This window comes from Trifolium pratense, linkage group LG7 (assembly GCF_020283565.1).
Source record: "Trifolium pratense cultivar HEN17-A07 linkage group LG7, ARS_RC_1.1, whole genome shotgun sequence".
NCBI lineage: Eukaryota > Viridiplantae > Streptophyta > Magnoliopsida > Fabales > Fabaceae > Trifolium > Trifolium pratense.
In genome coordinates, this window is record NC_060065.1 from 52,600,422 (window position 1) to 52,626,456 (window position 26,035).

The 26,035-nt window shown below is 34.6% G+C and overlaps 4 protein-coding genes across 9 annotated transcripts; all 4 read left to right on the forward strand.

Moving 5' to 3' along the window:
* LOC123897435 lies at window positions 1-811 on the forward strand. Its single transcript, XM_045948077.1, has one exon. It carries the CDS (start codon window positions 144-146, stop codon window positions 624-626), a length of 483 nt encoding a protein of 160 aa, XP_045804033.1. The 5' UTR covers window positions 1-143; the 3' UTR covers window positions 627-811.
* A 1,060-nt stretch (window positions 812-1,871) lies between these two features.
* Window positions 1,872-5,912, forward strand: LOC123897434 (putative pentatricopeptide repeat-containing protein At3g08820). Of its 2 annotated transcripts, XM_045948076.1 has the most exons (5): window positions 1,872-4,363; window positions 4,469-4,582; window positions 4,663-4,748; window positions 5,007-5,133; window positions 5,216-5,912. In XM_045948076.1, exon 1 carries the CDS (start codon window positions 1,945-1,947, stop codon window positions 3,976-3,978), a length of 2,034 nt encoding a protein of 677 aa, XP_045804032.1. In that variant the 5' UTR covers window positions 1,872-1,944; the 3' UTR covers window positions 3,979-4,363; window positions 4,469-4,582; window positions 4,663-4,748; window positions 5,007-5,133; window positions 5,216-5,912. The 2 variants fall into 2 exon arrangements, with proteins under 2 accessions (XP_045804032.1, XP_045804031.1); XM_045948075.1 differs by lacking the exon at window positions 5,007-5,133 and having other exon boundaries at window positions 1,896-4,363.
* A 5,580-nt stretch (window positions 5,913-11,492) lies between these two features.
* On the forward strand, window positions 11,493-18,765 carry LOC123898172 (vacuolar fusion protein MON1 homolog). Of its 5 annotated transcripts, none has more exons than XM_045949063.1 (15): window positions 11,519-11,929; window positions 13,740-13,819; window positions 13,944-14,015; window positions 14,142-14,181; window positions 14,531-14,632; window positions 14,817-14,938; window positions 15,156-15,288; window positions 15,366-15,457; window positions 15,681-15,762; window positions 15,845-15,909; window positions 16,046-16,336; window positions 16,438-16,529; window positions 16,915-16,979; window positions 17,343-17,463; window positions 18,407-18,765. In XM_045949063.1, exons 1-14 carry the CDS (start codon window positions 11,624-11,626, stop codon window positions 17,436-17,438), a joined length of 1,638 nt encoding a protein of 545 aa, XP_045805019.1. In that variant the 5' UTR covers window positions 11,519-11,623; the 3' UTR covers window positions 17,439-17,463; window positions 18,407-18,765. The 5 variants fall into 5 exon arrangements, with proteins under 5 accessions (XP_045805018.1, XP_045805019.1, XP_045805020.1 ...); XM_045949064.1 differs by lacking the exon at window positions 18,407-18,765 and adding an exon at window positions 17,628-17,680; XM_045949065.1 differs by lacking the exon at window positions 18,407-18,765 and having other exon boundaries at window positions 11,519-11,765; window positions 11,796-11,929; window positions 17,343-17,680.
* Window positions 18,766-21,065: 2,300 nt separating this feature from the next.
* On the forward strand, window positions 21,066-25,376 carry LOC123898779 (double-stranded RNA-binding protein 2-like). The gene is made up of 3 exons (XM_045949792.1): window positions 21,066-21,558; window positions 23,618-23,837; window positions 24,312-25,376. Exons 1-3 carry the CDS (start codon window positions 21,313-21,315, stop codon window positions 25,070-25,072), a joined length of 1,227 nt encoding a protein of 408 aa, XP_045805748.1. The 5' UTR covers window positions 21,066-21,312; the 3' UTR covers window positions 25,073-25,376.
* Window positions 25,377-26,035: the final 659 nt, after the last annotated feature.

Here is a 26,035-nt window from a genome sequence, read left to right on the forward strand (position 1 = left end):
AGAAAACAAACCTAACCCCTTTATTTCCTTTTTCAAAAAACATACACAAACTAAAACCAATCACTAACCTCTCTATAAAAACCACATCAAATACAACAAAAACAACTTCATCATCATCACAATCGAATTCACTCTCAAAAAACATGGCAACAACTAATAACCGTCGCATTAGAACACCAACCTATCAATTCCTTCCTAATTCAACAAACAACAACGTATCTGTAACCGTCACTGAGTCATCACTCTTCGAGTTCGACGAGTCCGAACTTTACAACTCATCAACGAGTCTGAACGAGTCTGAATTTCGCAAAACAATTCACACTTCTCGTTTTCACGCTACAAAATCTTCTTCCGGTAGAGATCCGTCGTCGTTACCGATTAACGTTCCTGATTGGTCGAAGATTCTTGGAGATGAATACAGACAGAAATCACAGAATCGGAATTACGAAAACGGTTATGATGATGATGATGAAGGATATGAAGAAATGATTCCGCCGCATGAGTTTCTTGCCAGAAAGAGAATCGCTTCGTTTTCTGTTCATGAAGGAGTTGGAAGAACTTTGAAAGGACGCGATCTTAGTAGAGTGAGAAATGCGATTTGGGCTAAAACCGGTTTTCAAGATTGAACCGGATATTGGATTGGATTGGATTGGACTTCATCAAATCATTGAAACTTGTTTTTGTTATAATTTCTTTTTGATTTTGTGGAGTCTATATCATTTTGTTGATTTTTGAGGATTTTTGTTTTTCAATAAATTTTTCTGTTATTATCAATGTCATTATCATTCTTATTCATTTACATTTACTACTAGTAAGTTGTTTACTAAGTTCATTTTTGGTAAAAATGGATTAGTCTCTAATTTGAATATCCAGCAACATTAAATAGAAAAAATTTGTTATCCATTTATTTTATTTTTTTGACCCATTGAGTTTCCATGATTGGGTATGGGGGACCCATTGTTGTAGAAGTACTTGTAGTTCAATGATTGGTGAGGTTTTGGTTTTACTTTTACATTTTGTACTTTGGATGAGGATGATATCAATAGTGGTACAATATCCAACCTGGACCATAATTTGCTGTTGTCGGCAAAGTCACAATGTCGTTAATTGTTGACCGTTTGATTATTATTGGATATTTAGATGGTTTGATCAAGATCCGACGATAATTATTGTCATGATTTTGTGAATGCTGAAAAAATGTTACTATGAGGTCTTGCTAACGAGTGCCCCCGGGGCACTCTTTAAGCATTTCATTTAAAGAAATTTTTTATTCAAAAAGTTAAATACTACAATTTTCAATGCGTTGACTTTACGTATTCCGATAAAAATTCTATAAGCTTAAAGAGTGATCCGGGGGCACTATTTAGCATTTGTCATAAAACAATTGAATTTTTTCGGTCCACTAACTTGGTTCGGGGTCAATTCGCACCCTTCCAGTTGTAGTTGTAGGTAATTGAACTGTGATCTCCATACAAAATTTAGTGTCAATTATCACTGAACTAACTAACGATTGATTAATTTATCATGTAGTTTTGTAAAGGAGAAAGAACTCAGAAATAGAGATGAAAGAAATGTATTTTCTATTGATTGAATAGAAAATGAGAAAGATAATTTTATTATTTTTAGAATGACAAAAATACCCTTAATTTAAAGGGTAAAAAAATGAATTTATACTTTTTTAACCAAACCAAATTTATAGTTTCATGTTAATTCAAAAAAAAAAATTTATAATTTCATGTAATTTGATTTTTTTTTGTCAAGTAGTCTAATATTTATAATTTCATCTTAAAGTATGAGTGGATTTAAGGCCCGGCCAGCCCCGTTGTCGGGGCTTGACCCAATAATTTTATTTTTTTTAGAAAAAACAAATCAGAAAAAGGGTAAAAACTAAAAACAGTAAACTGTTCATAAAGCTTCACTCTGCTTCTTATTCTTCATAGGAGAATGGCCTTAGAGCTGAAAAAATGGTGCTTAGCAGAAGGATTCAAATCACTGAAGCATGTAAAGCTCGCTCACTGCCGTCTCCTCCGTCTCAACCTCAACCAAGACAACCACCTCCTCAACATCATCCTCCGCTCTTCCTTAATCTTATCAAACACCCAATACCCAATCCTTATTTTCCACAAAACAACAACAAACCCGAACACTTTTCTCTACAACACCATCATTCGCGGCATGGTAACCAAAGACCGTTTCCATGACGCAGTTCAACTCTATATCTCAATGCATAAAGCCTCACTTGTTCCTGATAATTTCACTTTCCCTTTTGTTCTTAAAGCTTGTGCAAGACTCAACCTTTTTCAATTGGGTGTAGCTATTCATTCTCTTGTTTTTAAAACTGGTTTTGATTATGATGTTTTTGTGAAAACGAATATTGTTTGTTTTTACTCCAAATGTGGGTTTTTAAGGGATGCACGGAAGGTGTTTGATGATATTGCTGACAAAAATGTTGTATCTTGGACTGCTATTATTTGTGGGTGTATTGAGTTTGGTCAATGTAGGGAGGCTGTTGATTTGTTTAGAGAGTTGTTGGAGACGGGTTTGAGACCTGATGGTTTTGTTATTGTTCGTGTTTTGCGGGCTTGTGCGCGGTTAGGGGATTTGGAGAGTGGGAGGTGGATAGATAGGTGTATGAGTGAGTGTGGTTTGCATAGGAATGTTTTTGTGGCTACCTCTTTGGTGGATATGTATGCTAAATGTGGAAGTATGGAGGAAGCGCGTTGTGTTTTTGATGGAATGGTTGAAAAGGATGTTGTTTGTTGGAGTGCAATGATTCAGGGTTATGCATACAATGGGCTACCTAGAGAGGCACTTGAATTGTTCTTTGAAATGAGGAAGGTAAATGTGAGACCTGATTGTTTTGCCATGGTGGGTGTTCTCTCTTCATGTGCGAGGTTGGGAGCGTTGGACTTAGGAAATTGGGCTAAGGGTTTGATGGATGATGAGGAGTTTTTGTCTAACCCTGTGCTGGGTACTTCCTTGATTGACTTTTATGCAAAATGTGGAAGCATGGAGCAGGCTTTGGGGGTTTATAAAATGATGAAGGAGAAAGATCGCGTGGTCTTCAATGCTGTTATTTCTGGACTGTCTATGTATGGACATTTTGGGGCTGCATTTGGAGTTTTTGGCCAAATGGGAAAGTGTGGAATTCAGCCGGATGAAAATACTTTTGTTGGTTTGCTCTGTGCATGTACTCATGCTGGTCTGGTTGATGATGGTCGTCGTTATTTTAATAGCATGAGTCATGTCTTTTCTGTGATTCCTACCATTGAGCATTATGGATGCATGGTCGATCTCCTAGGCCGTGCAGGTTTGTTGGTTGAAGCACATAAGTTGATCAAGGGTATGCCAATGAAGGCTAATGCTATTGTTTGGGGTGCATTGTTGGGAGGATGTAGGTTGCATCGGGAAACACAGTTGGCTGAACATGTGCTGAAGCAGCTCATTGAGTTAGAACCATGGAATTCAGGACATTATGTTCTCTTATCAAATATATATTCAGCAAGTCGTAGATGGGATGAGGCAGAAAAAATCAGGTCAACATTGAATGAGAAAGGAATGCAAAAGTTACCTGGATATAGTTGGATTGAAGTTGACGGGGTTGTTCATGAATTCCTTGTGGGAGACACTTCCCATCCATTATCACAAAAGATATATGAAAAACTTGAAAGTTTATTTAAGGACTTGAAAGAAGCTGGTTACAATCCAACCACCGAGTTTGTGCTCTTTGATGTAGAGGAGGAGGAGAAAGAGTACTTCCTTGGCTGTCATAGCGAAAAGTTAGCTGTTGCATTTGCACTGATCAGTACTGGTGCTGAAGAGGTGATTCGCATTGTTAAAAATCTTCGTGTATGCGGTGATTGTCACGAGGCAATAAAACTCATTTCAAAAGTTACAGGGAGAGAGATAGTCATTAGGGATAATAACAGATTCCATTGTTTCAGCGACGGCGCTTGTTCTTGCCGGGATTATTGGTAAAGTTTTGATGTATTTTGTGTTCTAAAGTCAAAATTCATTGTTCGCCTCACTTCAAAAGTTGTCAACTTTTACGTATATTTCTGAAGGGGATAAATTAAAACTGTGACATCTTGCACCTGCCTTGAATATATAGTGGAGATTGAGCTAGTTTATCTGCATTCAGACTGAGAAATGGCCACTTGTGTAATACATCTGCATACTTAACTTCATAATTCCTCCCATCCCACAATTTGATGCACACGGTATGTGCCCCAAATCGAAATCAGGGGATGCTGTTGTGTTTCAGAATGGAAATTGTTTTATCCTGGTCTTAATGATAGCAACCGAGCACTTAAATAGAGTGGCAGTTCGAGTCTGTGGTCTTGGCAGTTTAGAACCTGCTAAGGTATTTAAAAAAGGGTCAGATGCATTTATATTTTCACTAATTTCTTGATATTTATTTATGTTTGTAAGCTGTCTGAATTTTTGACTTGCCGAAAATTTTCAATAGATTGTGGAGCTCCTTAAAGATCGTGCGTCTTGGTTTCGTGACTGTCGGAGTTCAGAAGTTTTTAGAATGTTCCCAGCTGGAAATGGAGGGACAATTGAACTTCTTTACACACAGGTTAGTGTTCAAATGTGAAATGTAGGATCCTTTATATATGATTTGTTAAGCCTTGTGCATAAACGTTAAGTTTGCTCCAGACATATGCGCTACAATGACACTGGCTTCTGCTCGGGATTTATGGACTCTAAGATACACTACAAACTTGGAAAATGGCAGTTCTGTGGTGAGTATGTTTCTTTTTTTTCCAATGCATTAATATTGTTGAATGGGATTATATGTCAAACTGCATTGGAGAGAAAGATGATTTAATGTTACCCGACACCCTCCTCGCTATCATCACCCGACATACTCGACCTCCGATACCCAACCCTATTTGTCACTGTTACTGCCTCAGCTGCTCATCACCCTTCACCATTCATCACTACCATTGCCACCTTAAGGCACCCTAATCACCGTCTCCATTGTTGCGCACCTTCTACAGCTTAACACCATTGGTTGCATTGCCACTTCACGCCATCATTCCGCTATTGCTTTTCTGCACTTGTTGTCATTGTCACTACCTTTGCTCGCTCGACACCTTATACAGCAGGAGTTATCCATCTCTGCATGTATGTATTCATTTGTTGGAATTTATACATTTTTATCTTATTCTTTAATTATTAATGTCATTTCTGGTTGCAATTAAAACAGGCATGACAATCTCGTCATTGGGTTAGTGGGGCTAACTGTTTTGTCTTTGCAACTACCTTATACTAATGATGGAGAGTCTCAGTGCTTTTCTTCATGCCCTGCGGCTTCACTGGGTAGAATTTCAAAATAAATTATACCATGGTGATGGCTACAAGTTCAAGCCCTTTTCATTTGCTTCTTTAACAGAAGATGATGATTGATCCATCGTAATATGGAAAGGATATTTGCACAAGTGAATGGAGCACAATATGAGAATTTGTAGAAACCTAATTTAACGGTTACAGTTGTTAGGTTTGTGCGATGATATGCTCCTTGATATGGACTTGGAAACAAAAAGAAAACAATTTGGCATATTTTCCTGTGGCTTAGAAGGTATAACAAATCACACTGCCAATGGTCATGGAAGACATCTACATCTGTAACAGAATATCTAGTTTGTAGCTTTTTTTCAAAATTTAGAATAGGAAACATGAAGAGATAAGGAATAGAATTTTTTGTAATTAGGAGCTGGGATTCATGATAGAGTGTAGCTATTGGATTTTTCGGGTTACATACATACATGATGTAGCACTGGTTTTGCTGAGAAACAACCAATTTCTCTGAAATTTTCTTGTATTGATAAATAATAAGTTAGAGCCTCATTGTTTTTGTACGGATTTATTATCAGAGTAAAATATAGAAATCTGAAGTTGAATAATGACGTGTTCTCTGGAATTTGTTACTTCTGTAATGATATATATGTGTGTGTTAACTCATTGACAGTAAATATTGTTTTTTGTTTTTGGATAAAATGAGAGTTTGTATTGTTAAATTGAAAAATGTATCCCACTTTCCCATGTCAAGTTAATCATTTATCTTTAAAAGCATCAACAATGCGAAGTCCCTTGTGTCGGGTAATCAAATAGATGTCATGTTCTTTAACTCTATAACTGCTGATTTTGCAAGAGTGGTGGATACTTGTGATATGCTGCTAGATATTCATTCCACTGAAGGGATATTTACTTGGCATCGTAACTGTAGAGGCAATAAAGTTGTTTTTAAAAAGCTTGGCAGGTGCATTGCAAACCTGACTTGGAGGCTGGCATATCAGAAGCTATTGTGGACACTGCAGGGGTGCATTCATATCAAAATCCTCTGAGATGAATGATAAATCTACTGGGAGGGGGTGCGTCTACAACTTGGATCAGTCAGGCGTTGGAAGTCTAGCAAGAAGAACTGCACACATTTTGTAGCAAGTGGTCGGGATGTCATACTGCATTTTTACATAAATGTTACTCTACCAGTGGAGGCAAACATACAAACTTTAAGCTGAAAATTCGAACTGTGAATTCTCTTAAGATGAAGATGCATTGAGTTTATGTTCACCTCTTGTATTGTCTCTGTTGCACAGCCAGTAATTCTACTAGTGCACTGCTCAGAAGTTCTTAATGGATAATACGAAAATGTGAAATGTTTTACAAGGTAAAACTTTTGATTTAACACATAGTGATAAATATGAAGCCTGATTCTTACTACAGATTGTTTATATGCCGTGTTGTGGCACTTTTATATCCAGAACTAGAACTGATTTTTTGTTTTGTAAAACAAATTACCCTTTGATAGGCTAGGTTGTTGAAATGGAAAATCGGCAACAAATTTGCATACTAGATGTTTGGCCAAAAGTAGAGACAGCCCCTGATTTTCTTTCATGTCAACATTGTTATTGTTTCTAGCATAGACATTTCAATCAAAGCTTTCGATTATACTTGCCGGAGTTGATTGAATTGCAAATAATTACAAGCTGCCGGGCTACCTTCTTGGTCCACTTCTGGATGGCAGTTCTTGGTAATATTTCTCCCTTACATTATGATGGCTTTATAGATAGTGAATTCCCCATATTATGTATATGTTACTGAATTCTATTTTCCTTAGTCCCTCACCTAGGACTAATGATTCACATTTCACTCACATTTATATAACTTCATATTTATGTCATTGGGAATTATTTTGCCATAATCTATTTCACGATTGCGCGCTATTTGTTTTGCTTTATGCATTTATATATACATAGAGGAACTATCAAGTGAGAGGGGTTTTAAAATGAGAGGGTGAGAGTGTTAAATCTCAGCCCTTAGATTAGATCTTAAGTTTAAGTGGAGAGTGGGAATCACGTGATTAAGATTATACAAAAATGGGATTCTTGTGCAGTAAACTGTCAAATAAGATTGAAATATCAATTTTGCAGGGACTAACTAAAATTCTTGTGCACTGACATGAAATGGGATTAAATAATTAACATATTTGTATTGGTAGAACACTAAAGCATTTGTTACTGCATAATTTTGCAGGTCATCCAAAATAGTTATTACACAAATATTTTCCCACTAATACAACACACAAACTTTCACACCATATACTTGTCTAATTGTCGATTTTATACAGGAACATCAGCTCTTCAAAGCTTGTCTAATTGTTGATTTTGTAGTATAAGTGCTTTAGTATTGGGAGCTGCTAGTTTTTAATTCAAATTTGCAGGATGGATCACTCATTGCTGGTATCTTAGTGTTGGGGTTTCCTGCATTGTTGGGGTCAGAACTTGGAGAAAAAACTGCGGCATATACAAGCTATTGTACATTTCTTTTAACAGACAAATATATCATCAAATTCGAGTACTCTATTGTTGTGTTATGCCTAGACAACAAGCAAATTGGAAGAAGAAAGACATCTCATTTAGAATGGTACTTGGGAAAATGATTCTTCCATTCTGCTTGTTGTCTAGACATAACACACAAAAGTATGCTTGTTACAACTTAAAGTTGAAGTGAAAACACTTAACCTGCATAAAGCAGGTCATTCTAAATAGCCACTGCACAAATAATCTTTTCCCACACTACCAATTGAGTGTTACAATTTTTTTTGTATATCATTGGCCAAAACCAACGGAGCAATTCTTCAACTACAAATATCCCCAATCTAACATGCTTTTGAGCCTCTGGTAAATTGACTTGAGAAACATCAATGCTTGACCTTTTTGTAAACTAACCACAAGAACATCCAATTCATTCCTCATTTCATCTTAATATTGCAATCAACCTATCCACATGAAATTTAACCTAAATCCATATGAATTCAAAAAAAAAAGTAGTTAATAAATCAGCAACACAAACAGGACTTAGGTCTACTTTTTTTCTACTTTTTTCTTCTCCTTAGTAAAGAAGTAAAAAATTGTGTTCGACCCAACTTCTCCTTATTTTCTACTTCTTTACTTTATTTCTCTAATTCTTTTAAAGAGAAATAGGGTCAAATACAATTTATCATAAGATTACTCAGCTCAGAGACTTTGATTGGCATGAGGCCAAATACATCGCAATAAGCTAAACTATTTCAATAATATTAGCAATACCATAAATATATTCAAAACAACCACTAGGGCTGGGTTGGGTTGGGTTGGGCTGGCTGAGCTTTACAAAAATATGAGTTTTACTTTTCGCACCCCGGCATACATGTGCGGCTCCTGATATTTCGAATTTACCACTATTGATACTTCGTAAACGAGTGTATAAATAGCAAAAGTAAACGTATATGTCAATTATCTGTATTTAATGGATGTAGATTTAGATTTAATATTCCTACTTAAATTCTAAGTTTTAGTATTTTTATCTTATAAAAAAAAAAAATAGTATGTTAATATTCCTACATTTTCTTTTCATATCCAGTAAAAAAAAATTCATACTTTTTATATTTTTAAGACAAAATTTTTCATATTCTTTTTTTGAAGATAAAGTGCTTATAGCATATTATTAATCAAAATGTGTTCAATATACAATGTGATATATCGACTATAATTTGGGGACTAACGGTAAATGTAGCCGTTTTAACTAAACTATGAACAACTTCATATGTTTGTCGCCTAAAAAACTCAACACTAGAGTTACTATAATAATTAGAAAATAGACTCTTACAACGGGAGATTATAACACCAAATTCAATAGCATCCTGTGTACGGCAGAGAACATGTTAACGACTTTTTTCGAATCGAGCTCAAAATCAACCGGTCCTAAATTCAATTCATGAACCCAAGCAAGAGCCGAAAGTAGAACAAGAGTTTCACCAATGTGAAATGCACATACCGGAGTAAATTGGCCGTACCTAGCCAACACAAAAGCATCGAACTCATCTCTAATACACGTGTCAATTCCCACTTCATTGTTTTGGGATGAGAATGAAGCATCTATATTGTACTTAACACGTCCAATAGCTGGTCTTGTCCATTTCACTACTTGTGCATCATAATGACATATGCAGATGCATTGTCTGTAGCTTCATGAACCAATTGCCATTCATGTAGTAAATTTATGGCACGCATATATACAAAATTTTGAGCATTAATGGTATTATTCCACAATTTATTATTTCTTTGTTTCCGTATACTCCAAAGTATGCAAGAAAATGTGGAAGCCTCGTCAGATGTGAGACAGCAGTTGGAAAATCAAATCAGTAGCATCTGAAGCACTACTAATAGCAGCAGTGACAGTAGGAAAAAAATGACTCATGCTCCAAACATTCAAGCTACTTGGACATGTAAAAAATAGATGCTTACTATCTTCATCATGGTCATTACAAAACACACAGTCAGTTGTACAATTAACTCCTTTATCGCGAAGCCGAACTCGAGTTGGTATACATCTTCTGCAGATCCTCCAGATAAAGTTCTTAACCTTAGCTGGAATTTTAATTTTCCAGATCAGATTCCATGCTCCATTCAATCGGAGATGATATGTGTCAATGAGCTCTTAAGTACAAAGCTTGTAAGCACTTCGAACCGAATATTCCCCATTCTGTTCAACACGCCAAAGCCTTCTATCCTCCGTTGCCGATGAATTAAAGAGGCCTATTTAAAATTTTAGCAACACTATAAGGCTAAAAAGTTGAAGTGTTTAAAGGTGCATTCCAACATTATCTTCGTGAGGTTAAGCAAGAACCATCTGACAACCAATTTTCATTCAATACTCTTGCCATCCCTTATTCTCCATCTACTACCATCTCTAAGTATGAATTTAGAATTACAAAGACTTCTCCAAATAAAACTAGGATTATATTCCACCTTAGCTTCAAGAAAATCACAATGAGGAAAATATTTAGCTTTGAATATTTAGATATGAGGTGGACACAAATATCGCACAGGCCTAGAAACTCATAGTCGCACACCAACCAAAGACTAAACTAAGGTTGCTATTGAGAAAGAAGGAGTGGCTAACGAGATAGGGGCGACAAAGCGAGGGTCATATTTATTGGCCCAGAATGAGGCAACACATATATCCAACTACACGCTCCAATGAATAAATATGTTTTTGTTTCCTCTAAATTCAGGGTCGGTCCCGTGGAGGCCCGGCTCTGAATATTAAGAATAGAAGCCTTAATAAAAAAAATGCAAAAAATTTAGAAAGAATAATTTTTATTTAAATTGTAAATAACATTAATGACATAAAAAATTGTCATCCTTATAACTAACATACAAAATATTCATATTTTAATTAATCACAACAAAATACATTTTAACTACGTAAGCGCAACACTTAACTTCTATAGCAGTTTTTGAAGTAAATTCATCGAAACAAATCTTCATGTTGTATTTTTTTTGTTCACTTTATGTTTTTTCCGGAAGCTTAGCCATTTTAGTTGGGCCTTTGAAATTATTTTTTAACAAAGACAGGTTAAAAAAAATATTGAGTTCTTATTTTATTTTTGTGAATAAATTTTTTTCATAATTTTGCAGAGATCTACTATCATATAAATTTTTGTTGAGGCCCCGATAAAACTGAGGCCCGGCTACGTAGCACACCCTGCACATGCTAGTAGCCGGCACTGTCTAAATTAAACATACCAAATTTTATTTTTAGTAGTCTACAAATATTTTTTTATTTCAAATTGTAGTTCCTCTAAATTTTTTGTTTTTCAATTTTAGTCAATTTATTTTAAAAGTTCACGTATGCTCCAAATAACTCTTTAAAAAGTAAATTATTATTCAGATTTAAAATACGAGTAATGTAATAATTTAACTATTTAATTTTAATTTATCTATAATTTCAACTTAAAGTAATAATAATATTGTAAAGTTTTAATAATGATGTGTCATAAAAAAATCATTTAAAAAATGTTACATAATTTTCATAAAAAATATGAATAATTTTTTTTTTACGCTTTAAAAATTAAGAATAATATTTTTTACGCCGGACGCATCAAAAAATAAATTAAGAATAATTAATTACCATCTTCTCGTAAAAAAATAAAATAAATCCATAAACATTGCACGCCGGACGCATCACTCGGAGTCCGTCAGAAGCAACAAACAAAACCAACCGAATCTCTCTCTCTCTCTCTCTCTCTCTCTCTCTCTCTCTCTCTCTTCAAAGTTGAATTGCACCACCGATGAACCAATCTACCTCCGACGCTTCTTCAATCCAATTCAACTTACCACCACTCTCTTTAAGCCTCTTCGACGCAGAGCCATCCACACACGATCAACCAAACGGCGTCGTTCATGGATCTATTCCCAAACACTCCTCCGAACCTTCAACTCCTACCAGTAGCGGTTACGTTGCTGAAAGAGGTAGTAGCAGCACCGCCACAAGCATTTCTCATGAAATTGAGGAATTGAATATTCATGATCCTCCACCATCCGTTTCTAATGATTCCGATGCTTCCTTGTTACCTAGTCAAGGAAATCTCGATGAGGTATATATAGTTCATTATTCGCAATTTCTTTATTTTTGATTCGTTTTTGTGTTCTTGTTTATTTGTTTGTTAGTGTCATTTATGCACCGTTATCAACAATGTGTAATGATTAGGAGAATTGTGTATCCATTGTGATAGTTATGCAGCGCCGATACTTCAGTTTGAAGATGTGTCCTAGTGTCTGATAATCACTTAGTTATCTATGAAGCTCATATACTCCAAAACAGGATAGAAATTCGCGTCGGATAAACATGGAATACCGACACTTCTAGTATACTTTTGGATACGTATACTAGAAGTATGCAGTACTCCCTCTGTCCCATAATATATATTTGTTGCATTTGACCATTTAACACAAGTCACAACTTAAGAAAATACGATAAACGAAAGAAAAAAAATGTGATTTTACCCAAATACCCATATTAACTACTTCCTCTGGTCCTTTTCATAAAAGACATTTAACCTTTCAAGATTCATTGGATAAATTATGTATCTGGTATATAATATAGACCAGATACATTATTTATTCAATTGATCTAGAAAAGTGAAGTGTCTCTTATAAAAAATACCAGAGGGAGTATGAAGTATGAACTATTGGTGTATTTCAATTATCATAAATGTAAGGTAGAGAATAATAACTTGGGAGTGATGGCCATAGCATTAGTTAGAGGGTATAATTGAAAATTTATCCATTAAAGTTGCATTGGAAACTAAAAGTGACAGTTATTTTGGACAAAATTACTGTGCAAATTTGACAAATGTTATGGGACGGAGGGAGTATTTTTTTATCATTTAAAAAAACATATATTAACAGATACATGTCGGTGATTCGTAGGTTAGATCAAAATTGTTCCCTTGAGCATAAATCATTTCACAGGGACATTGCAATATGGAGGAGCTGAGGTTTGAATTTGGGTTTCCCCATTTATTCACCTTAAGGTGTGAGATTTTGGCGACTAGGCTACTTGACAAAAAAATAATATTAGTAGGTCTAAATTAGTGTGTATGTTTGTGTCGGTGCTTCATAGATGTTATTTAATACGCCCTTTAGAAAACATCTTCAGGCATCCTGATGCATTAATATCAGGCTCATTTCTTGTCTACTGGTATAGGATTAATGCAGTTTTGTTTCATTGTTTTATTTAATACGTTTGTTTTGAATGTTTGGAAATCTACATTTGGATTTGTTTATGAGGCAAGTGATTGTGAACCAATGTTTAGTCTTTAATGAATGATTTTTAAATTCAACTCACAGATTGGGAGACAGTAAAAAGACTACTAAATTATAAGCTTTGCTTCTTTCTATTCAGCTGTTCCGTGAAGATGAAGATTCATTAAATGTTGGAATATACAGTATAAGGGTTTATTAAACAAACAACATTGTTATCAAATTTATTATCACTTGATTTTCCATGCTGACTCTACGATAACAAAGACTTTGAATTTACTAGGTAAAATAGAACCAGTAGTTAAATAAGAAAAAGTGTAGTATCACTAGTGCGGTGGACATATTGTTAGAAGCATGTCTAAGGATTTTCTTTCATGCTCGAGATTCTGGTCCAACATACGATTAAATGCACGTGTGACAATGCAAATGAAAAGGCATGGGAAACAGGAATGAAGCCGGCATCTTAGCTTTAACCTCCAAACTCAAATAAGCTGTGATAGATACTATGAGCTGTTCCGCAATTCTAGCTAAATACTTCAGCTTTCTGATACAGATATTTCTTTTAAGATTTCTACCCTATGAGGCATTACACTGAAGATACCTGTAATACCATATCCTGATTGATTAATGAATAAAGTGCAGGATGATGCTTCCATATCATGGAGGAAAAGAAAGAAGCATTTTTTTGTTCTGAGTCATTCCGGCAAACCAATATACTCTAGGTCAGTGTTTACCAACTCCTCACATAAGCTTCCCCTCAATTACTGTTCATATGTCTCTATTGTTGTTGCCTCAAACTTGTGCCCGGTTTCTCTATTTCTTATTTCACACTTTTGTTTGTTCCAGGTATGGAGATGAACACAAGCTTGCTGGGTTTTCAGCAACTTTGCAAGCAATCATTTCCTTCGTTGAGAATGGGTATTATAGTTGGCTTTGTTCTAGATTATAAACTTATACTTACAAAAATATTCTTAAATATATTTGATTCCTTATCTGAATATAATTTGAGAAGGATTTTTCAAATATTTCTTTCTATGTTTTCAGGAGTGACCGTGTCAAGTTGGTGAGGGCTGGAAAGCATCAGGTCTGATCACACATTTTTCTCTTGTACAAGTTTTTGTTCTGAATATATAGTTTCATTTGATTATTATTATTATTATTATTATTATTTATTTCCGTCTAAGCTAGTACTTCAAGTCCACATAACTAGTATCATGTTATGCAATATGCACAATTATATTCCAATCCTTGCTCTGCTTTTGAGTGTTAGATAGAAATACTGGATGTATATTGTGCTTTTGGTTGCCAAGTTACTCACATTAGGTTCATTAGTGATTTTATGTAAAGAGGATTTTATTTATTAGGCTCTTCTCAAGCAATATGATGATTTGGCGTTTTGAAATCGTAACTAATTTGAAGTTATTATGGTCCAGGTGGTTTTTCTTGTGAAAGGACCAATTTACTTAGTCTGTATCAGCTGCACAGAAGAGCCTTACGAATCACTAAGAGGGCAATTGGATCTCATTTATGGCCAGGTATAATTGAGTTGGATGCTAGTATACCCCAAACAAAATTCGATTCATTTGCTTTTTCACTATTCCTTCATCTTCAGCTTTTATGTTTCTTAATTTACTATTGCATCTCTTTTTTAATCATTCGAATAGACTAGCAAAGTTGCGACAGTTATATGATACATCCTTAGTTTTTATACATATGCAGATGATCGTTATACTGACAAAGTCAGTAAACAGATGTTTTGAGAAGAATCCGAAGTTTGATATGACACCCTTGCTTGGTGGAACAGACACTGTCTTCTCTTCACTAATCCACTCTTTTAGTTGGTTTGTTTCTCTAATCTGGACAATCTAGTCTTTTTTTAAAAAGGAGAAACGATAAAATATTTCCTCCAAAATATAGAGGTGTATTAGATGTTTTTTCTGTTGTCCTTTTGTTTTTCCTTGGTTGGGCAAGTTGTGGAGGTTGTTTGATGTCTCTGGTTTCCCTAAACCCTATGCTATACTTCAGTAGTTAACATTGTTATTTGTGTGATCATATCAGGAACCCAGCTACATTTCTTCATGCTTATACTTGTCTACCTCTTGCGTATGCAACAAGGCAAGCTGCTGGTGCCATCTTGCAAGACGTTGCTGATTCTGGTGTTCTGTTTGCAATACTGATGTGCAGACACAAGGTTTAACACTATACTAAATTAGTCAAGTCATATGCAGACATAAAATAATAAAATAACTCATTAAAGTTTGAAGGCAGGTGATCAGTCTATTTGGTGCTCAGAAAGCCTCTCTTCATCCAGATGATATGCTGCTACTGGCCAACTTTGTTATGTCAACAGAGTCCTTTAGGCAAGTTGAACTGGCATTATTTTATCTTTCAGATAGCATCTCAGAGATGGTTTGATGGCATAGTTTTCTATTTGTAAAGTCTATAAGACTCTACATGACTTGTTTTGTTGATGCTACGAGCAGCAGAACTACTTTTATGTTGTTCAGTTGCAAGTACATTTATTGCCTTTGTCACACCATTTTACACTTTCTCATTCTCTTCTCTTGGACTATAATCATGCAGGACCTCGGAGGCATTTTCCCCTGTTTGCTTGCCAAGATACAATCCTTTAGCATTTTTGTATGCTTATATCCATTATTTTGACGTGAGTGACGAGCGCATAGACAATTTCCATATGTTATACATTAAGTTCATAATTGACCGAGTGTTATGTGTATTTGTGACAGGATGACACATACTTGTTGTTGCTTACAACTAATTCTGATGCATTTCACCATCTCAAGGATTGCAGGTAAAGGATGATTTGATAATATGACCACTGCTATTGTTCTGTTCATTATTTTTTATTAAATTAAAAAAAAAAAAAAAGAACATAATGGTTCATAGCAAAGAGATTTGAGTCTCTAAATTTGCCTGCCAATTCATAGGATTCGTATCGAATCGGTCCTTTTGAAGTCAAATGTCCTTGGTGAAGTTCAAAGATCCTTGTTTGATGGAGGAATGCGTGTTGAGGATCTTCCGCCCTTATCTCATTCTGGATCATGTCACTTGGGCCAGCATAGGCTTCAACCAGATTATCCTGAAAGATTGCGAGAATCTAATTCTGGTGTTGCTGGTGTTGCTGGTTTGTGGCATTTCATATACCGCAGCACATATCTGGATCAGTATGTATCTTCAGAGTTCTCATCACCTATTAACACTCCTCAGAAGCAGAAAAGGTTGTAATGTTATGGAAACTTGTTTTCTTTTATGCTATTATGCTTTTTTGTTTTTGCATTTTTGTTCTTTGTCTAAGCATAACCTGCCTTTATTGTTTCAGATTATTTAGAGCGTATCAGAAACTTTTTGCATCAATGCATGAGAAAGGAATTGGGCCACACAAAACTCAGTTTAAGAGGGATGAAAACTATGGTAATGAATATTTTAATTCATATTTTCTAGTAGTTATGGTACATCCAATAAATGGATATATGATATTGAATCTTTTATGAGATGATGCAGTTCTTTCCGTTTTTGAATTCTATGACCTGATGTTTTTTTTCATGTGAGGAATGAGTTGGAATCCGTTTTTTTTCTTGGTATTTCTTCTCTATTTTAATCCATGATGTTTCAGTATGAGTGATTCTATGGAAAAGCTGACCCCTTGTTTTTCATAAGGTGCAATAGAAGAACGGGGCAATCTATGCCTTTTTATTTTTTGTGATGTAAAAAATCAACTTTGAGATATGAAGTGCCATTGCATTTGCATGCTTCATTGAGCACTGATCAGACTAGTAATATCATTTTCATGTGGCAGTTCTGCTCTGCTGGGTAACACAGGACTTCGAACTTTATGCTGCATTTGATCCTCTTGCAGAGAAGGTATTTTTTTTATTGCCTACAAGATTTCTTAGTTATTATATTTCTGTACAAAATTGCAAGTGTCCTGTATGATATCCACCATTAGCATGTTTTTATGCATCATTCATATCCAATGACGTCTCAACTCTACAGTAATCTACATTTTTTTTCTGAATAGCATTAGTGTGTGTACATATTTATTAGGATAATGTCTTCAACCGTCTTTACATCAATATGGTTGCTACTGTTAGTTGGGAGAAAAAACCTCTTTGGTCCATTTATTTGAGAAGAGGTTCTAAAAGTTGTGAAATACAGTTTGCATTTATTTTTGCCCTACTCTACTTGGAATTTTTTTGACTGTGTTTGCACAATGACCTTATGCAGGCGTCCTCAATAAAGACATGCAACCGGGTATGTCAATGGGTAAAAGATGTCGAAAATGAAATATTTTTGCTAGGAGGTAGCCCCTTTTCATGGTGATTTCCTAACAAATACTGTAAACAATGTAAGAGAAAGTTTATTTAATAATTTTTTTTATAGATTTTATTCTTAATTATTTCATGTATTTTTCTATGAAAGTGTTTTTTGGATGTAAAATTAGTACATTTATCAGTTTGCCAAGTGTCTTGTTCCTATAACTTGTTATCATTCTTATAATATCATCACCAGCTGTGAGAGTAAAGGAATTAAAGATGATGACATGATTTCTGCACCTGCATTAATATGATGACTTTTATTTGGAGGAGCCCATTGGAATTGATAGTTATTTATAAACATGTTTGAAAAAGTAGTTGTTTGGTAAAAATCTTACTACTCCTATCTCACTAGTATTTTGTAGTAGCATTTTTATTGCCTTTTCTCATTTGTACTTGTAGCTGAGAAAGTCTTCTCTGGGCACAATTACAACACTTCAATTTTAGGCACAACCAATAAAGTCTCGACAGCTCATAAAAGATAACAGAAGAAAAGGAAACACGTGACTATCACTCTCTTTTTCTGAAGAAAAACAAAATAAAAAAAACAAAATCTTCTTTCTCTCTTCCAAGCAAGTTCTTGTATCTTCTTTACTGAAAATCTTCTTTCATCGCAGTTCAGTTTGATTTTTGAATGGTGGAAGAATATGATCGACAATTTGTGTATATTTTTAATGTAATTAAAAGATTGAAAAGTTTCAATTAGTTTTAGATCTATTGTTTCACTTGAATGAGTTTTATCCATCAAGGACAATGAAATCATTTTGTTTTTATCATTGTGGTTCCCCAGTTACTTTTGTTATTTCGTTGAGTTTGCAGCATATATATAATTTGGAACCCAATGAAATTATGTTTGCATCAAGATGTTGAATCTTTGGGATGCTAAAATATTGGGTTTGTTTGTTGAAATAGATCTAGATTTTTATAAGAAAAACAAATTGAGAAGTTGTTATTCTTTTTTGGAGATGCCCACAGTGAAACAATTGTCGAAGTCAGTTATGGTGAAGAACCACTGCCGATCGGTGGAGAAACAGTTGCTCAAAAAAGTCAAAACAGTGGCGGAAGGAGAGAAAAAGGAAGACTGGTTCTTGTTTGTTCTTTTTTACATTTTTTAAAAAATTTAAATGAAATGTCATATTTCTATTGGATGTGCCCAAATGTTAAGTGTTGGGGCTGTTCCTAAGCAAGAGTTTCTCCTTGTAGCTTATTTAAAATGTTTCTCTTTCACCCTTGTTATTTTATTTATTTATATTCCTTCTCCCTATCCTACCTTAAAACAAAAGTTGTATCCTCTAAAAACAATTTGAGAGAATTATTTGGATCTTTTGTTTGGTTTGAATCTTGGCACATACACTTATTTATCCACTTATTTATTTTAATAGGGAAATTCTAATCACTAAACTATTTGAATAAAAAAATTAAAATATTGAAAGTGGTTATAAGTTTAATATAAATAATACTACCAAATACTCTTTTGATTTAATGTATTTATATTATTTTTTTTGTTTACAACGGAGCCAATGAGAATCGAACTTAGGACTAAACCTAGTGGTTTTGTATTTATATTTCTTAGTTAATCAATCGTTAGTTATACCAAATATTTTAAGAGCATTGTTATTTAGTAAGAAAGATTTACACAAGAGAATAATCCATAAAAGTAACAAATTTGACCAATTCAAAATTAACTAACCATACATGGAAGAGAGAATTGCTGTAAGTTATAAGTGTTAAAAGGTTGTAATTTTGGGGTTAAAAGTTGACGGAAATTATCAAATTGACTAACCAACATCTCTTCAAATAAAATAGACTAATTAATTAACTGACATACAATTTTATTTTATTTTTGACTAAAATAGACATGCAGTTAAAAAACCTAATAATAATAATAGTAATTAATTATGAGACGAAAATGAAGTAGTACTCCGTAATTTAATCTAATAATAGTAAGTTTTGTATATTTGTAATGGCATATGATGCTCTATAGCCTATTCCATTTAATGTTTATAAGGATAAAGTTCGTTCAACTTTTATTTTCTTCACTCCGAGCCTCCTTCATTCATTCCATTCATTCATCAGGATCTTCACAATGGATTGGGTAGCTCCAATTTGTCAATGCTGCAATTAAACTTCTTTATGGCAATCTAGCTATATTTTGGTGTCAAAGTTCACCAATTCCGGATATTCTTAAAAAAAAATATGGACTTAGACTATTTAAACAAACGATAATGAGTTTGATTTTCGTCTTTTATGTATTAAAGAAAAATCGATTGAGAGAAAAGAAAATTATTTTGTGTGCTCTACAAATTATTTGACGGGAGATTAATCACTGTTAAACAAAAGTGAAACTTTTCGTACCCTATAATATGAAAAATAAAAACAAACTTGTCCAATTAACACAAAATCATTATAATATGGTTTGGATGAGAAGAATAAAGACTTACTTTGTTCTATGACAATTTGTTCGCGGCTCTAACATTTTCATATGTAAACAAACTAATTTGTCTAAGAATTTCGGCTCATCAATTACAATGACTAATTTGTCTTTAATAAAATTGTTAATGACTAATTTAAGTGTTAATTTTGTCAAAGTGTTGGATTGTGCTAGAAAATATTGTGAATGCATTAGTTGTATGAAATGACCTTAACAGCCTTCAACTCCATCATTTCATAATTCCATTATCAAAAGGCCATACTTAACACCCTTTTGCTCCACTAAAATAAAGTGCATTTCACAATAATATTTTCTTAGAATAAGTGGTAAGCACTTATTTTTATATTTTTTTTAATATATCAAGACATACACTTTTAAAATTAATAACATAATTAAATATTAGACACAAATTAAGGGATAGTCTATTTCTAAAAGAAAAAAACTAATAAATGAGTCAATGCATTTTTTTAGCAAATAAAAGAGTCTATGTTATTTCAACAATGAGTTGTTGGTAAGGATTTTGGTTATATTTATTAGAATCAAAGTTGATTCATAAACCCTGAAATCAATCATGCTAATCATCAAGAAATAATATAATCATAAGCGAGAGTGTTCCACCAAATAGTTTTGTGGTTTGGTCTTTCAAATCAAAATCATTCTATATGAAAAAATCCTTTAATTATTCTCTTTGATTCAATCAATAACTAACTTGTCAACAATGTAGATAAAAATAGTAAAAAAAAAACAATGTAGATAAAAAAAAATGTTTTATGACAAAAAAATAATAATTGTGAATACATTAATCATAGTCATGGATATAACATTTATGTTATTAACTTAAATATTATAATTTTTACCGATATTAGTTGGTTCAGTGCTGATTAATACTGGACTTGATAAGGATAATCATTATTCGATCCCCGCAACTACGATCAGGAGGAGCTCAAACAACCTGATACCACAACTGACCTCGAACCACATTAAGCGGTCCAATGGACCGGATACCGGTGGTGGAAAAAATAAATTATAATTTTTTATTTTTTTTGCAGATTTATCATTTTTCATTTTTAACTATTTAAATTTATATTCATACGATGTACATTACCAATTTGTCAAAAAGGAAATGTTTTACTGTAAAAAATGAAAAAGGAAATGTTTTGATCTTAAAAAGGAAATGTTATTTATTTTATTCATATATTAATAATTACAAAACTAATATTATTCCCAGCAATCACTAATTACTTTCTCTTCTCTACTTTCTTCTCCTTTCCCTTTCTCACTCCTCCACTTTCTCTCTCTAACTCCTCTCTCTCATTCTCACTCTTCCTTCCCGGAACCCTAATTTCATCTCCGATAACAATTTCCGGCATCTCCGGGACCGGGTCTCGCCGGAGAACAAAACGACCCGATCTATTTTCCGTCAAACATTGTAACAGTGAGAGATCGGAAAATGTACAAGAACCAGCTTCAAGAGCTGGCGCAGAGGAGCTGCTTCAATCTTCCTTCATACACTTGCATTCGTGAAGGTCCTGATCACGCTCCAAGGTTTAAAGCTACCGTTAACTTTAACGGCGAGATCTTCGAGAGTCCTCACTACTGTTCAACTCTCCGTCAAGCTGAACACTCCGCTGCTGAAGTTGCTCTCAATTCGCTTTCACATCGTGGTCCTTCTCACTCTCTCGCTGCTAAGATTCTCGTGAGTTTTCTCTATCTCAAAATGTTGTTGCTTTTCGTTTTAGGGTTTTGCGTAACGCTAGAAAAAAAAAAACTTGTGAAAAGAAGAAAAAAGAAGAGTAAAATAGTGAAAGTTAAAGGTGTTTGCTAACGTGCGCCACTGTGTCGCAGTGCATGATGAAGTGCGTGGTGTTATGCGCCGATGACTGAATTTTGAGTTGGTTGTGGAATGACCAAAATGTCCTTTGACTTGTTTGATTTAGGGTAGGATTAGGTACAGTGTGAATTGGAAAAAGAGTCATGACATTGAATCTATGTGCACCTGTAACAATTCTGATGAGCTTAGGTTTTCAATTTTCATTGTTATTGAATTTGAAGTTTGGATTTTTTTTTTATTTTTTTTTTTGGTTAGGTTGCCTAGAATTCTACCCTTAAGGTGAATAAGTGGAGTGTCCGTGGTTCGAACCCGAGCTCCTGTATAAAATACGATGTCTCTACGACTCTACCGACTAAGCTAAGCTTAAGGGGACTTGTACTATGGATGTTAGTGAGAATAAAATTAAGAAATGTGGAAATTGGAAATTGAGAATACTCCATTTTGCTTGTTTCGTTTGGCGTGCTCAACTGTACCGCCACCCATGTGCCGTGCCTGATATGTTCACTTTTAGGCTTTGTTTGCAAGTTGGTTTTTGGAGGGGTGGGCTTACTTTTCTTTTTTTAAATTAAGGGCACTATAAAATCATTTACCATGCTCTACCATCAATTATTTTAAAATTTTAAAATGTTAACTATTTATCAAAATATAGACTTAACCCTCCAAAATCCACTCACAAACAAAGCCTTAGTGACTAGTCTCTTTGGTGTGATACAAGGAAGGAATGACGTGTATTTGCTGTATCTTTTTTTTATTGCTTTTAGTTGCCGAAGAAGTTTTAGGAAATTCTCCCAGATTCTCAAATCTCAATCTGATTTTTAGTAAGTGAACAGTGTTTTAAGTTACATTTGAATTCTTATATGTTGTATAAAACCAATTATTGTATTGGTTCAACAAGGGGTAACGAATAACCTAATACATCGAAGTGATTTTTGATGATAATGTTGAGTGGGGGATGGCGTTGGGAACATTATGGTGTTTGACTGTTTGTAATGTTAGTTATTAAGAGTATGAATGAATGGAGTCAATTTCCACCATTCATACGTAGTTGGCTGTGTATAGTTGACTTTTTTGAAAGTTATTTGGAAAACAAAATTAAAGTTATTTTATAAGAGTTATATACTGCATTTGTCAACCCATAGTTGAGTGTTGGTGAAATGTCCAAGAGGTATCTTACCCATGCGTGACACATCTCCATGTCAATAAAAAAAAAAAAATTTAATCAAACACCTGGCGAGGAGTATTATGCATGTGTCATACGAGTGTCTTTGTCAAATGGAAGGGTGTTTGTCACCCCGGCACTTGAAGATGGAGAAATGTTGTGCTTCATAGGTTGTAGGTAGGTATAGAGCTAACAATCTTACCAATAACTGTTGTTGCTATAGAAAAGTTGTATTGTTAGTGAAGCTTTTCAGTTAATATACATAACCATTCATAAGACTTGATAAAGCAAGGGCAACCTAATGCTGTAGATCTTCTATCATGGTGGGGGATACAGGGAAGGGTTGGACCCATTGCAGACATATAATCTGTTAGAAACCTACATGAAAGATCTAAAACTGGAATATGTGGGGATTTTGCCTTTGATCTTCTCCTTATCTTCTAAAGTGGGATATGTAGGTACCCTGCACATGGTGCAAAGCACTATATTTTCTCCTATGCATGCATTAGATCTTTTTTTGAAGTTTCCGGTATATAATATATCCAAATCAAAGGATAATTTCGGAGAAAAGGAGAATTCCTCCACTGATGGATCCGTCTGACCCATTGTTGAATTTATTTTAGGCAGCCTTACTCTAATGTATTTTTTTCCCTATTAGCCTGATTTCGTGGCTAATATGTTTATTTATACACACTGATTGACATGTCTTCTTTGCACACTTATTAGCTTTTTGTTCATATACTTATCACACTTGACATTTTTTAGGACGAGACTGGAGTCTACAAGAACCTCTTGCAAGAAATTTCACAACGAGTCGGGGCTCCATTGCCTCAGTACACAACATTCAGATCAGGCCTAGGACATTTACCTGTTTTTACTGGGATAGTAGAATTGGCAGGTATCACTTTTACTGGTGAACCTGCCAAGAATAAGAAACAAGCCGAGAAGAATGCAGCTATGGCAGCTTGGTCTTCTTTAAAGCAATGTAAGTGGGTGGATAACATTATGTTTAAAAAATTAAGTCTGTTTACCTTATATTCACATTTTTTAAGACATGTGCTAAATGGGCTTGGATTTGTGGGACTCCAAACATCTTCAATAATATGGTCACGTGGCCAATGATTTTGGCTGAAAATTTTATCTTATGGTATTGTGGTGAATTGATGATGCACTAACAATCTATTTTCAAAACTATTGTGCTTCCATAATTTGTGTTAACTGTTACGGACCAATGTGATCTTCAACACAGTAATAATAAACCTTCTTAGATGCTTATGTATTTATTCCAAGTTAAATTCCTTTAAAGACATGATATTAACATTATGCGCCATAAAGCTTGTTATCTTTATCTTTGTCACAATCTAAACCACTTTATCATTTTCTTTATATCTGAGTTTGATTTTTTACTTCCCTTGTAAAAGACTGAATATGAATTGACAATAATTTCCTTTCTCATCAGTGGCAAAAGAGACTGCTAGCTCTTCAACTGAACCTGAGAACAATGACGAATTAGAACAGATCACCATAGCACGGGCTTTGCTGAACTACCGTCTAAAAGAAAAGATGGCAATGTCCAATCCAAATGCTCCGATTCCATTTCAGAAAAAGTTTCAGATTCAAAATATCAGGCCGACTAGTTCTCAACCTTCTGCCACCACATCAAAGATCCTTCCCCTAATTTGCAAAAAGACAAGACCTCAATACAAACCTTCACCAGCAACAGCAAATGAAAATCCTCGAAGCAGGCATCCGCCAGCAGCAGCAACCAATGACAAGTCCATGGTGCATCCGCCACAATCTTCTGCACTAGAAAGCCGGGTGACCCGTCCTCTGAGGTTCCCTGCAGCAGGAGCAGCACCTTATGTTCCCATTCGACAAATGAGATCACCTTGCCATGGGATTGCACCTCCAGTGGCTATGAGGACCATAGTACCTGTGTTCTCCGCACCACCTCTGCCACCACCTGCGTCAGTCCATCAGGTTATACGGGCTCCTCCTGTACGAGTAGCTCCTCCGGTCAGTATTCGGCAAGCTGTTCCTGTATATGCCGCCCCGCCACCAAGAAAAGATGAACCTTCCCCTGTCCAAAAAGATCTACCTGCCAGTAATGCCCCTGTCGAGCAAGATAAGCTTCCAGCTAAAATTCTAGAGATGGACAAGACTGAGAACAACCCACATCAATCCGAGACTTTGCTGAGTTTGGATCAGCTGAAAATTTGAAATTTATTTGAGTGGGTCTGAATTCATTAGATCACCATCATGTTTTTGTTGTGATAGCTTGGTTCGCATCCTATAATGAGTGATGTAAAATTATCCCTTCCTTTTTCCTTCTTACCCCATTTTGTCCTGTTAAATTCAAGGGTTGGCACAGGTTAATTAGCATCAGCAGTACAATTTCTGTAAAATTTAAGAGCAGTTTGGCATAATTTTACTAGTTTGTACTGTAAGTATGTATGTCATATTTTATCATACCTTTTTAGCAAGTATGCGAGCTTGATTAATGATTATTGCTCGCCTTATCCTATGATCACTAATGTTCTGCATTTCTTTTCCTATATGAGTTTGGTATGAGACAACGACTGAATGACCTGGATTGTGTATCAAGTTTCTAGGTTAACTCCAGGGTCTTTAATTAGCTATACATGTTACTGATCGATGCTTGAGCAGTTAAGCTACATTGGTAGAATATCGACCTCCAGCAGGTTCTGAAACTTTGTATGCCATTCTCCCGTATAATTTGGTTCAATGCTTTTCGATTAACCCCCATTATAAAGAATCTATTTCAATACACACTTATATTTATGTCAGTGTTGAGATGTTTTTGATTCGTGTAGCTGATTTCATTTAGTAGGTTATGTCTTGGTTGTTGTTGTACATTTTAAATATCTCTACGTTTTCACTGAACTGAGTAGTGAGATCAGCTCAAGTGATGAAGAGCTTTGTTTTATTTATTGGTTTTGCTAAAAAGTATATTAAAGATTTAAGGAACTGACCAAGAAATCATAAAATTGTACTTATTGGAAAATATAAATAATTAATACACTGATAGTGTCTTAGCATTTGCATTTGTCTTCATTAATTTGGATTTAAACTGTGTTTATCCATCTTCCTTTACAATGTTTGATTGTGAAGATAGGCACTGACAAACAATAGTTCCATAAAATAGACCTATAACTTGTATTG

Bases quoted from the DNA above. Each gene is read 5' to 3' on its own strand.
- LOC123897435 (XM_045948077.1), top strand. From the start codon at position 144: ATGGCAACAACTAATAACCGTCGCATTAGAACACCAACCTATCAATTC.
- LOC123897434 (XM_045948076.1), top strand. From the start codon at position 1,945: ATGGCCTTAGAGCTGAAAAAATGGTGCTTAGCAGAAGGATTCAAATCA.
- LOC123898172 (XM_045949062.1), top strand. From the start codon at position 11,624: ATGAACCAATCTACCTCCGACGCTTCTTCAATCCAATTCAACTTACCA. The intron at 14,182-14,530 runs GTCTGATCACAC...ATTATGGTCCAG, and splicing joins TGAGGGCTGGAAAGCATCAG to GTGGTTTTTCTTGTGAAAGG. The intron at 15,910-16,045 runs GTAAAGGATGAT...GCCAATTCATAG, and splicing joins CACCATCTCAAGGATTGCAG to GATTCGTATCGAATCGGTCC.
- LOC123898779 (XM_045949792.1), top strand. From the start codon at position 21,313: ATGTACAAGAACCAGCTTCAAGAGCTGGCGCAGAGGAGCTGCTTCAAT. The intron at 21,559-23,617 runs GTGAGTTTTCTC...GACATTTTTTAG, and splicing joins CTCTCGCTGCTAAGATTCTC to GACGAGACTGGAGTCTACAA. The intron at 23,838-24,311 runs GTAAGTGGGTGG...CTTTCTCATCAG, and splicing joins TTGGTCTTCTTTAAAGCAAT to TGGCAAAAGAGACTGCTAGC.